Source organism: Tupaia chinensis, unplaced genomic scaffold (assembly GCF_000334495.1).
Source record: "Tupaia chinensis unplaced genomic scaffold, TupChi_1.0 Scaffold144171_2, whole genome shotgun sequence".
In the NCBI taxonomy this organism is placed as follows: Eukaryota; Metazoa; Chordata; class Mammalia; order Scandentia; family Tupaiidae; genus Tupaia; species Tupaia belangeri.
In genome coordinates this window covers 513,857-525,157 of record NW_006204028.1, presented here as the reverse complement: position 1 = coordinate 525,157, position 11,301 = coordinate 513,857, and the positions used below count along the sequence as shown (strand labels likewise).

At 49.6% G+C, this 11,301-nt stretch overlaps 1 protein-coding gene across 3 annotated transcripts in view; it reads right to left on the bottom strand.

Moving 5' to 3' along the window:
- Positions 1-11,301, bottom strand: part of B4GALNT2 (beta-1,4-N-acetyl-galactosaminyltransferase 2 (SID blood group)) — a 32,476-nt gene that overhangs the window by 17,632 nt on the left and 3,543 nt on the right. For 2 of the 3 annotated variants that reach the window (XM_006166152.1, XM_006166153.2), the window contains exons 2-7: positions 8,594-8,794; positions 7,606-7,743; positions 5,836-5,919; positions 4,369-4,475; positions 1,863-1,900; positions 422-602 (exon numbers count right to left, since the gene is read on the bottom strand). In XM_006166152.1, coding sequence (XP_006166214.1) covers positions 422-602; positions 1,863-1,900; positions 4,369-4,475; positions 5,836-5,919; positions 7,606-7,743; positions 8,594-8,794 — 749 coding nt within the window. The remainder of the gene's footprint in view (positions 1-421; positions 603-1,862; positions 1,901-4,368; positions 4,476-5,835; positions 5,920-7,605; positions 7,744-8,593; positions 8,795-11,301) is intronic. The other variant, XM_006166154.1, reaches the window with a different exon arrangement.

The following is an 11,301-nucleotide window of genomic DNA, read 5'->3' as shown; positions in this document are numbered from 1 at the left end:
GGGAAAGAGACAGGTGACAAGGTCGTCACCCTTGGGACTAGGCATCCCTTATTTCCTGTCTGTGCACAGGACAAGATGCCAATGCACACTGGATCCCTCCTCTACCACCACTGAAGTCTCCAGTTCCGAGAGCGCAGGGCTGGGTGACAGGTGGTCCTCATCATGCGCTAGGTGAATGTTCGCTATGTACAAAGTGCACAGACAAGTGGCCTGTCCTCTGCTCGAGTCACTGTGGGATCAGGGGCAACGTGGGGAGAGTATTTGTGGCAGTAATTGGGAAATTGTGTCTGGAATTAGAAACGAAAACAAAGGAAGAATCTCAAAAATCAGGCAGGCTTCCTGGAGGAAGAAGACTTCATGAGGGCCTGGTGGTTATTTTCTGGTTCTCTACGCAATTTGCAATGCAAGGACAGGCTCTCACCCGTGTCCACCCTGTTGTGCTGGTACCCCACGCTGGTGTATGTCACGTGCTGGAGAATGAATTTCAAAATCTTCCGGTCATGGGTCGAGATGGTCATCTGCTTCTGGCCTCTGCCCTGCACCACGCCATCTGGAATGTCAGCGAGGGTGTTCAGTGTCCCCAAAGAAGCTGTCAGCGTGACCTAGGTGGATGAGAGAGAAAAACTACAATGCAGGGCGGAAATCATCTCCGGGGGTAAAGGCATGTCCTGAGGATGGCCAGCAGAGGGCAGAGCACACAAGGGCAGAGGACAAGCATCAGGGCGTGGTGGGGTGAGTTGCTTTAGCGTCCTGTAACTTTCAGGGCCCCAGGTCTTCAAGGGCTGTTTCTTGTAACATTAGTAACTCTTGGCTCTCCGCATGCCCTCTAGATTTCTGCTTACTCCACCAGTTGTTGTTTTTTAAACTTTTCTTGGTCAAATCCTTCTGAACAAGTTACAGGCACTGGGAAATTAAGAGCACGTAAGACAGAGTCCCTGCCTTCAAGAAGCTTACGTTCTGGGGAACCAGCAGTTAGCGTAATGGCTATGTTGCTGGACTCCCACGTACTCGGCCGCGGTTCGTGTCCCGGACCCAGTGGCTTAAAACTCACACGGGCGCGTGTGCGTGCGTGCCCAAGATCCCGAGAGGAGAAAGGAGGAGAAGGGATTGCGGCGTGACCATCCTCCCTGGGGGGTGATTTCTCGCTTTCTGTCTCTATGTCTCTCTCTATCTGTCTGGCGAGCGTACGCGCCCTACAGTGAAAATCTCTCCAAAAAAAAAAAGAAGTTTACGTTCTGCTGGGGAAGAGAGGCAGTAAGCGTGTAATCACACACAGAAGGTGATTCGGGTGTAGACATGGTTTATGAAGATGGTTAATAGAGAGTAATGAGAAAGTGACAGGGTGGTGGGGACTTCACTCAGGGGACAGAGAAGGCCCCTGGGAGACAGAGCCACTTGGCCAGTTTGCTCACTCGTCACCAGCCCAACCTCTGTAGAGCACAGAAGTGACAAAACTAAAGCCACATTTCCAGCCTCCTTTTCAGATAGGGATCTGAATGGGCCTTTGGTCCCATGATCAGACGAGTCTGCGTCCCTTGCTTTGGAGCTATATTCCGTGGGGAAAGAAAGGCAGGGCACAGGACTCTTTCTGGCTGGCTGGCCCTGACCCAGCCAGAGGTGACATGGCACAGAGCCCGGGCCTGCAGCTGCTGCCAAAGTGGCCAGTGCTCTGCATGGTCTTGGCAGTCCTCTAGGGACTCTGGCCTCCCCAGTGGTTGGAAATAGCACCATTCCTCCCTCTGCCCACCTTGGGCTCATGCCTGGGTTTAGCCTGGTGAGGTACTCTGCCTGAAGCTGAGGCCAGCCGCAATTACGGGAATGAGGACAGGACGCCACATGCAGAGGGCTGGAAGAGCACTCACCTCGTAGACAGGGGCCTCTGGTCCTTCAAACTGGAGACCTGGACAACAGAAGGACAAGAATAAACCCATCACCCGGGAGGACGCCAAGATCCCCGATGCTCCCCCTGCCTGGCTGGGCCCTCCACATCCTTTCAGAGTCCCTGCAAGCGTCACTCCTACCCGTGTTTGCAGACACACCTCCCCCAGGGCTCTGTTAGATGGAGATCCGCGGTCTTTCCCGAACCCCACTGGTTCTGAAACTGCTGATGCCCATCCTCAGCTTTGGGTGCTGTGAATTAATTCACCCCCTTCCTGGTACCCCTGTTACTGCTGGGAAGGAAACAAGGGAGAAATAAGAGAAATAAGGGCCCCTCCTTATATGAGAGACTGCGAGTTATCACAAATACAGACACAGAGAGCAGAAGGGTGGTGGCCAGCCGCTGCGGGAAGGCTGAGCGAGAGGCATTGTTAGGTGGGTATAAGGTTGTAGTTGGGGGCCAACAGGTGGCATGGAGGTTAAGGCGTTGGGCTCCCACATGGCCAACACAGTTTGAGTCCTAAGCCCAGTGGCTTGAAAATCACACTGGGCACATGTGTGTGCGTGCTCAAAATTGCGGGAGAATGGAGGAGAAGAGATTACGGTGCAGTCATCCTCCCGGGGGGTAATTTTTCACTGTTTCTGTCTCTCTTGAGCGAGCGCATGCACCCTATGGTTTAAAAAAAAAAAGTGTTAGTCAGGGATGATGAAAAAGTTCTGGAGATGGACGGTGGCAGTGATCGTACTAACACGTGACGACACTTAATGCCACTGAACTGTGTCCTTAAAAATGGTCAGCGTGGGGAATTTCACGTTATGTATGTTTTACCACAATAAAAAAATGAATCCACCAAAATGGAAAATCTTTTTCAAATGCCTATTCACAAAAACACTAGCAACTCACCCCAAATGTGTTTATTTTATGTGTGTTTATAACTGTTCTTGGGACCAATTCAACTTTTTACATTTGCCAGCGAACACATGCACGGCCAGAGACAGAAAGTGAGAAAGCGTTGCCCCCACCAGGGCACGATCGTGCTGCCATCCCTTCTCCACTTTCTTCCTCTTCTCAGGGTCTTGGGTGTGCACGTGCATGCACACGGCATGTTTCTCAGGCCTCTGAGTCCAGGACTCAACTACTCAGTTGGTCATGCGGGATCCAGCCGCCTTCACCACCATGCCATGGGCTGACCCCAAATAATTAAAATTCTAATTCAAGGGGCTGGCAGGTAGCGTGGTGGTTAAGGGCGCTAGACTCCCACATGGCCAACTATGGTTCGAGTCCTGGACCTGGAAGCTTGCTTTCTCTCTCTCTCTCACTCTGTCTCTCTCTGGTCAAGTTAAAATAAATAAAGTTAAATAAAACAATTTTTTTAAAAAATTCTAATTCAAAGGACCAGCAGCTGACGTAAGGGTTATGTCGCTGGCTCCCATGTAGTAGACCGCGGTTTGAGACCCAGACCCAGTGGCTTAAACTCACACCGGGCGTGTGTGTGTGCATGCTCAAAATCCCAGGAGAAGAATGGAGGCAAAGGGACTGTTGTGTGGCCATCTCCCCAGAGAGGACGGGGAATAGAGCTGAACCTTGGCCCCAAGCTAAGTGAGCCAGGCTCACCTCACTTCCCCTGTCGGCATCCTTATTTTTTCAGAGAGAGATTTTTGCTATAGGTACATGTGCTCACTGGAGAGACAGAGAGACAAAAAGTGAGAAATCATCTCCCAAGGGGATGGCCACGCTGCAATCCCTTCTCTTCCATCCTCTTCTTGGGCACAAGTGCACACGTGCCCAATATCCTTTTTAGACTTCTGAGTCTGGGACTCAAACTGCAGTTGGGGGGTAGGTTTTTGTTTGTTTGTTTGTTTGTTTTGTTTTGTTTTTAAGAGATTTTTGCTATAGGGTACATGCTGGAGAGACAGAGAGACAGAAAGCGAGAAATCACCCCCACCCAGGGGGGGATGGCCACACGGCAATCCCTTCTCTTTCAGTCTCCTCTTGGGAGTCTGGGTATGCATACACATGCACACAGCATAAGTTTTAAGTCCCCAATTCCAAATTTAAACCATGGTTGGCCACGCGGGAATTCAGTGTCAACCATTATGCCACCTGCTACCTCTGGGAGGGTAGTTTTAACTGGCATAAATATTCCTTTTCAGATGCACTCCCTGGGAATGGGCTTGTACTTGGCCTGCTCCCAGGATGTTGGAGGACACCAAGAATCCAATTATGTCCCAGGACTCTTAAAGGCACACAAATCCTGTCCTCTTCCGTGCTATTTTGGAGCCCCCAGGGAGATCAGAGCTACTACAGGAGATTCCCAGCTGTGGGAACGGTGGGGCTAACACGAAATGAAACCTCATTCAGCCTCATCACCTGCATTGTGCTGAGGCCCTGGCCAGTACCCATGAATGACTGTCCCCTCCTGCTCCTTCCTTTGGCCTGGGAAGAGTAAGGATGTGACCTGGGTCGTCCGAGGATGTCGCTGGACCCACCTGGGATGGGCACTGTGTGCAGGGGCATCACCTCCACTCCGTGGACTGGGTACCCGAAGGGGAGGTTGGGTTGAGCCAGCAGCGGCGGTGGACGGGGCAGCCCTTCTCTGCAGGTTCAGAATGGGGAAGTCAGCAGCTGCCCTGACCCGGTCTCTGGGTAGTCCTCCAAGGGGTGCCCGCCCACAGAGCCTCAAACCAAAAGCAGCTTCTCACCCCACTCTCTTTATTTCTCCAGCTTCTAATCCTAGAAAGGCACTGAGACAGTTTATTACATAAAGAGAACATAAAGATAACAGTTACAACCAGCAAAAAGAGAAGATATGATCAGGTCACAGAGACCAACCCAGCCACCATGGCTGCCTCAGCTGAACTTCCTGGTAGCCAGAGCGTAAAGCAGGCACCAATGGTAGAGCGTGGGGTAAGCCTTCTGCGTCTTGCTTTGACTTAGAAAACATGAGAGCGCTTTCCCCATCAATGTACCTAGACCTATCAAGATCTGTCATTGTTATACACACACACACACAGACACACACACATAATACATGCATATATGTATGTATATACACACACACATCTATATTATATGTATATTATATATATTGGAGGGAGGCTATAGAGTGTGTGCACTTGCCAGAGAGAGGGGGGGAAACTGAGAAACCACCTCCTGGGGGGATAGCCACTCCACATTATCCTCTTTCTTTTCCCAGAATTTTGGCCATGCGCAGCACACACACATGCATCTGGCATGGGCTTTTTTGTTTGTTGGTTTTTCTTTTTTTTCAAGTAGCCAGGTTCAGGACTTGAATCACTCGGCTGGCCGCATTGGATCAAGTCACCTTAACCACCATGTCACTGGCTGCCCCATCACCTTCTGCTTCATGCTTGAATCTTGGCCCTCCAACTTGCTTCTTCCCTCAGGAAGGGAGAAGGACTCAGAAGTCCGCAGGGTCACACATGGCCTCCTGCCTATTACACTCTCCTCTCCTGACTACCGAGCTCTGTACTAAACTGGGGACATAGAAATGGGCGAAACCCCCTTCCTGGAAGTGGGGAGCTCAGACACCAATGCACTGATTGGAACATCCGCTCCGTCACACAGCAGGACGCCCGTTGAGAGCAGGCCCTACTGGATGTATGCGGTTCTAACTCCGGACCTGGCTCCGCGCAGGCGCAGGAGGTGTCCCATCAGCTCACGAGGAAGAGCTGAGGTCCGGGAGCAGCCAAGCCTCTCCCTGCTCACTGGCACAGACCCAGTCCGCAGCAGTCGCTATCGCTGGGCGGTTTCCTTTGGTCCACACCCGCATTGACTGCAGGTGATGGTGGGGCAGGTGAGGACGTGGCGGGAGCTCTGCCAGTTCCTCAGTCTCCCCTGTTTGGAATCAGTTCCGTCTTTGAATTCTTTCTTCCCAGCTCCTTCCAGACTAGTGTCCCTCCCGGCAGGCACTCACCTGCCCTCCCCAACCTTACCCTTTCCACCTCTTCGGATCCCTTTCCTGGTTCTCCTCCCCTCCCAAGGTGCCTCCTGCAGTTTGCACACCTGAGCATTCCCTGCTGGAGACAGACATGGTTTCTTTCACCAGTCCTGCATTTCCCAGGACAGGAAAGCCATCTTCCTAATCGTGATCCCTGCGCTTCCCCGCACACCATCCTCTTATCCCACACAGTTATTGGCCTCACGTTGTGTCGTCCACTGTGCCGGGAGCTTGGGAAAATGGCAGAGAGAAACCAGGAGACAACAGGGGTGCTGTCCTGGCAGGAGGCCAGCCGAGGGTGAGAGGGGAGGACAGGCTCTGCTTGGGGTGACAGCTTATCACAGGTGGGAGCCACAGGACACTAGGCTCACCTGGTGGGAGCTGGCGCCACAGGTGCCCAGGGTCACCTGGCAGGAGGTGGAGGCTGTAGGGCTGAAGGTACCACTGCTAACTACAGAGCCCGACAGCCTCACACACAGCCCTACATCTGTGGCAGAATCACTCTGTATTCCAGCTTCCGGCTTTCAACACCCCCTGCTGGTGCCCTATGTCTTTTCTGGGGAGCTTTCCATTTGTAGGCAGTTGGGGGGGTAGTGGCTGTCTCTAAAAATCAAACCCAGTGGGATCTTTCCCTTCCTATATTTTTTAGAGATTTGTTTGCTATAGGGCACATGCACTTGCCAGAGAGATAGAGACAGAAAGCAAGAAATCACTCCCAAGGGCAGACGATCACATTGCAGTCCCTTCTCCATTCTCCTCTCAGGATTTTGGGCACACACACTCACGTGCCCAGTGTGAGTTTTAAGTCGCTGGGTCTGGGACTCAAACCATAGTCGACTAGGTAGAAGTCCAGCGATGTAACCATTACACCATCTGCAGATCCCTCTCCCTTCCTTTAGATTCATGACTTAGACTCAATTAATTGAGCACTTGGACAGTGGCCTGGGAACAGTTTGTCACTGAGGCCATGGCAACATGGAAACCCGATGGCCCTGGAGCCTGGCCAGGCCTTCAGTGCTCCCGTGGTTCTTAGCCCGCTCTCAGCCTGGTCATCGTATCCCACCACCCATGCTTCTGGTGAGGCCCCAGCACCCTTTCAACAAATTACCTTTTTTTTTTTTTTAAAAAATTATTTTATTTAACATTATTTTTTTTTTTTTTTGACCAGAGAGGGATAGCGTGAGAGAGAGAGAGAGAGAGGGAAAGTGAGAAATCCAGTCACCAGGTTCAGGATTTGAACTGCAGTTGGCCATTAAGGAGTCCACCAGCCTTAACCTTAACCCACACCACCTGCCGCTCCCCCCACACAAATTACTTTTTGACATGAGCCAGCATGAGTCAATGGCACCCTTTCAAACAACAATTGTAGTTGATACGACACAGCCTGAGTGTACACATTTTGCAGTCCTTATTTTAAAAAGGCTGTCTCCTTGCCTAGGAGAGGACGATACATTCTCCACATACACACGAATAAAACAGTGCAACTCCCATGCCTATTGTGGCCGGAGGCTGTGCCATCCACCGCACTCTGTGATTTCAAATGCTCTTCCTTTTTCCTTTTCCACCTGTTTGTTTTTCTTTTGTTATGCAATGCTACACATGCAAAGTTTTATAAATCTTCATTAAGGACCCAGTACCCGTTCCCTGGTATTTATTCCCACCAGTTCTTTCCAGGAACTCCCACAAGAGGAGCTTTCCTCTTTTTCTCCTGGAGCCCACACCCTTAGAACACAGCGTTCACTATGCCCCGGGGCCCTCGCATTACCTCCTCTGAAAGTGTTCAAATTCGGCTTGTCTCCTCGCTTTCACTGCCGGCAGGTCGCTCTGGTTGTAGGCATCCTGCAAGTTGTAACTTCTCTCCTGCGTGGTGGCTTCACATTTGCACTGACTTTTAGGGAAGAGCCTAAAAACAAGCAACAGGACTATAAATACAACCAGGCCAACAGGCTAGTGGGTGAGGGGTGACCTGAGACCTAATCCACTGTGTTATTCACCCCAAAAACCTCCTTCCCCACATCTGACTGTCCTAACTGGGTTCCAACCTTAGAACCCCCCCTTCTCAGAGACACAGGGAGCAGGGGAAGAGAAAGGCTGGAGGCTGAAGACTCCCCCTCCCGTGAGTTATCCCCTGCACCTACTTCTTTAAACCTGAAGGCCACAGGAATGTCAAAGGCGTCTCAGCCCCAATAGCAAAAGAAGTCAGCTACATCTTCCTGCAGTTTTGGGTCAAACAGGCCTCCAAAGGTTTTGTTTGTTTTTGTTTTGTTTTGTTTTGTTTTTTTTAGAGAGGTTTTTGCCTTAGGGCATATGTACTGTGCCAGAGAGAAAGAAACAGAGATAGCAAGAGGAAAAGTGAGAAATCACCCCCCAGGGAGGATGGTCATGCCACAATCCCTTCTCCTCCATCCTTCTCCCAGGATCTTGGGCATGCACAAATACACACCTGGTGTGATTTTCAAGCCACCAGGTCTAGGACTCTAACGGCAGTTGACCATGTGGGAATCCAATGATTGCTATGCCGTCTGCTGGCCCCAGCCCTTCAAAGTTTAAAAGGATTTTTCTAGGTGTTATAGAGAACACAGACTGTACCCTATAGATCAAGCCCTTTCCTGGTCCCTACAGTTTTGAGAATCATCGCAGTTGCAGGAAGTGGGGGACCGTCTGTAAAATGACACCATAGGGTAGAGAACACCATAGGCGAAGCAAGGGAGATGTCCAGACTGGAGTGGATGAGAGACCCCTCAGTATCTCACCAGATTCCATCGTAGGTAAACAGGCTCCTGAGACGCTCCTCAGGTAGAAGCTTCAGCTCCTGGACACCCAAAGCAGAGTGTGGGCGTTCTGGCTCGAGGCTACTGAATGATGTTTGATAGGACAGACTTCTGAACAGAAATAAAAGAATTCCAAGTCCTAAGATTAAGACTGACATCTTAAGGAGCCACAGAATGTTAGAGCTGTTGGGACACAAAAAAAAGCAAATTATGTTAAACTCTTATGTCTTAGGCTGCCCGGTGGCATGGTGGCATGGTGCTGGATCCCACATGGCCAACAGTGCAATTCAAGTCCTGGACCTGGTGGCTTGAAAAACACACAGGGCAAAATCCCAAAAGGAGGGACAGATGCAGGAGAAGGGACTGTGGTGTGACCATTCTCTATAAGAAGATTTTTTGCTTGCACTCTCTCTCTTGCTCTGGCAATTTAAAAATTTTCTAAAAATCAAATGCCTGATCTACTAGGCAGATAAGAGTGGTCATGACTTTACCCACTAAATAACAGCATTCAAGGACACAAAGCAAGGCCAGCCAGATGTCATGGTGGTTGGGGAGGCTGGATCTCACATAACCAACTTTGAGTCTGGAGTCCTGGACACTGACTTGAAAAACACACCAGGCGCGTGTGTGCATGACCAAAACCCCTAGAGGAGAAGGACTTGTGGCATGGTCATCCACCTTGGCGGGGAGAGGGGTGATTTCTCTCTTCCTCTCTCTCTCTCTCTCTCTCTCTTTCTCACTTCCTCTCTCTCTCGCTCTCTCTCTCTCTCTCTCTGGCTCTGGCTGGTGAGCACACACACCCTATAGCAAAGCAAACCAACAAACAAGACCGTGAGACTGGGGCCAGCAGATGGCATAGAGGATAAGGCGTAAATCCTACACGGTCAACTGAGCAGTTCAAGTTCAGAGCCGGTGACTTGAAAAACATACTGGGCACATGTGCTGGAGAAGAATGGAGCAGCTGCGATCGCAATGTGGCCATCCCCCTTGCGGCGGAGGGGGGTGATTTCTCACTCTCTCTCTCCTCTCTCCAGCAAGTGCACATGTCCTATAGCAAATCAAGTAATACAATAATATAGTATTGTGGAAGGCTGCGTAGTAGATCTTGCACATGAACAACTGTTTGTCCATTTTGTTCCCTTCCCCTAACATGGCTGTCTGCTTTTGTAAACCTGCTTGCTTTTTCCGTGAGAGAATAGCTTGTGCTAGCCATATGGAAAACCATATCCAGGATGCCACCCTGTACCTGCTACTGTCTTTGCTAACTAGCCGGAAACCCTTTTGTTTAGCAATGTAACTGCTTGCATGAAACTCCCCTGAGGCATAATTAACCTGCTTGATTCAGCTTCTGTAACTGCTTGCATAGAAATCCCTGGTAACAGACCGCCTATAAAAAGACGACTCCCAACTTCAGTCGGGGCTACAGTGCTGACACTTGGCGCCCTCCTCCCACCCCACCCTCCGCCCCCCCCCCGAACCTCAGACTGTAGTCACTGGCCAGCTAATAAAGACTCCCTTTAAATTTAATCTGGCTTTGGTGGTGGTTCATTCAGTGGCTCTACAACAAACACAGGCTTTAAATGAGCATATTTCTATGAAAAGTATATTCTACATGGAAGTTAATCAGAAGAACTCACAGTTAAACATTAACTCCCAACGCACACCTAGCTCAGCTCTGTGGGTTCCTTCTTGAGAGGTAGCTTACAATCAGAATATATTGAGAACACATAGAGTTGTTCAAGCCAGTTTATAGACCAGTGGAGCCTTTGTCCTGCAGTATTACCTCTTCTTCCCCATGGGCAGATGTCAAATAAACCTTCATAGCACAATGACTTGAAAGATGAAGAAACCAACCTTCAAATATTTCAATTCTGTTAGTCTGTATGACCACTTTGTTTGTTTTTTGTTTGTTTGTTTGTTTGTTTAAAGGTTTTTGCCTTAAGTTACGTGCACTCACCAAAGAGACAGTGACATTGAGAGGGAAAGTGAGAAATCACCCCCTAGGGGGGATGACCACACTGCAATTCCTTCTCCTCCATTCTCCTCCTGGGATCCTGGGCACACATGCACACGTGCCCGGCATGATTTTCAAGCCACAGAGTCCAGGACTCAAACCACAGTCGGTTATGTGGAAGTCTAGCAATGTAACCATCTGCTGGCCCAAGTTTTTAATTGGTTTTTAAAATTTAAAACAGCAAAACAATACAAATTGTCAGGTGAATAGTTTTATTTGGTAAGTATAAATTGATCATTCTGATTTATATAGAAAATATGTCAACCAATTAGAATATCTTTAAAAACTGTGGTTTGGTTTTGTTTGCTATAGAGTGTGTGTGCTTGCTGGAGACAGAGAAAAATCACCCCCCAGGAGGGATGGCCACACCTCAATCCCTTCATTCTCTCTGGATTGTGGGTACCCAGGCATACACACCCAACATGTTTTTCAAGCAACCAGGTCAGTGACTCCAGTCATACACTCAGTCATGTGGGATCCAGCTTCTTTTTTTTTTTTAATTATTTTATTCAATTTTATTCATTCATTCATTCATTTTTTTAATTTGACCAGAGAGAGACAGAGAGAGAGAGGAAAGTGAGAAAGCAAGCCACCAGGTCCAGGACTTGAACCATGGTCAGCCATGTGGGAGTGTCCAGTGCCTTAACCACCACGCCACCTGCCAGTTCCCTGGGAT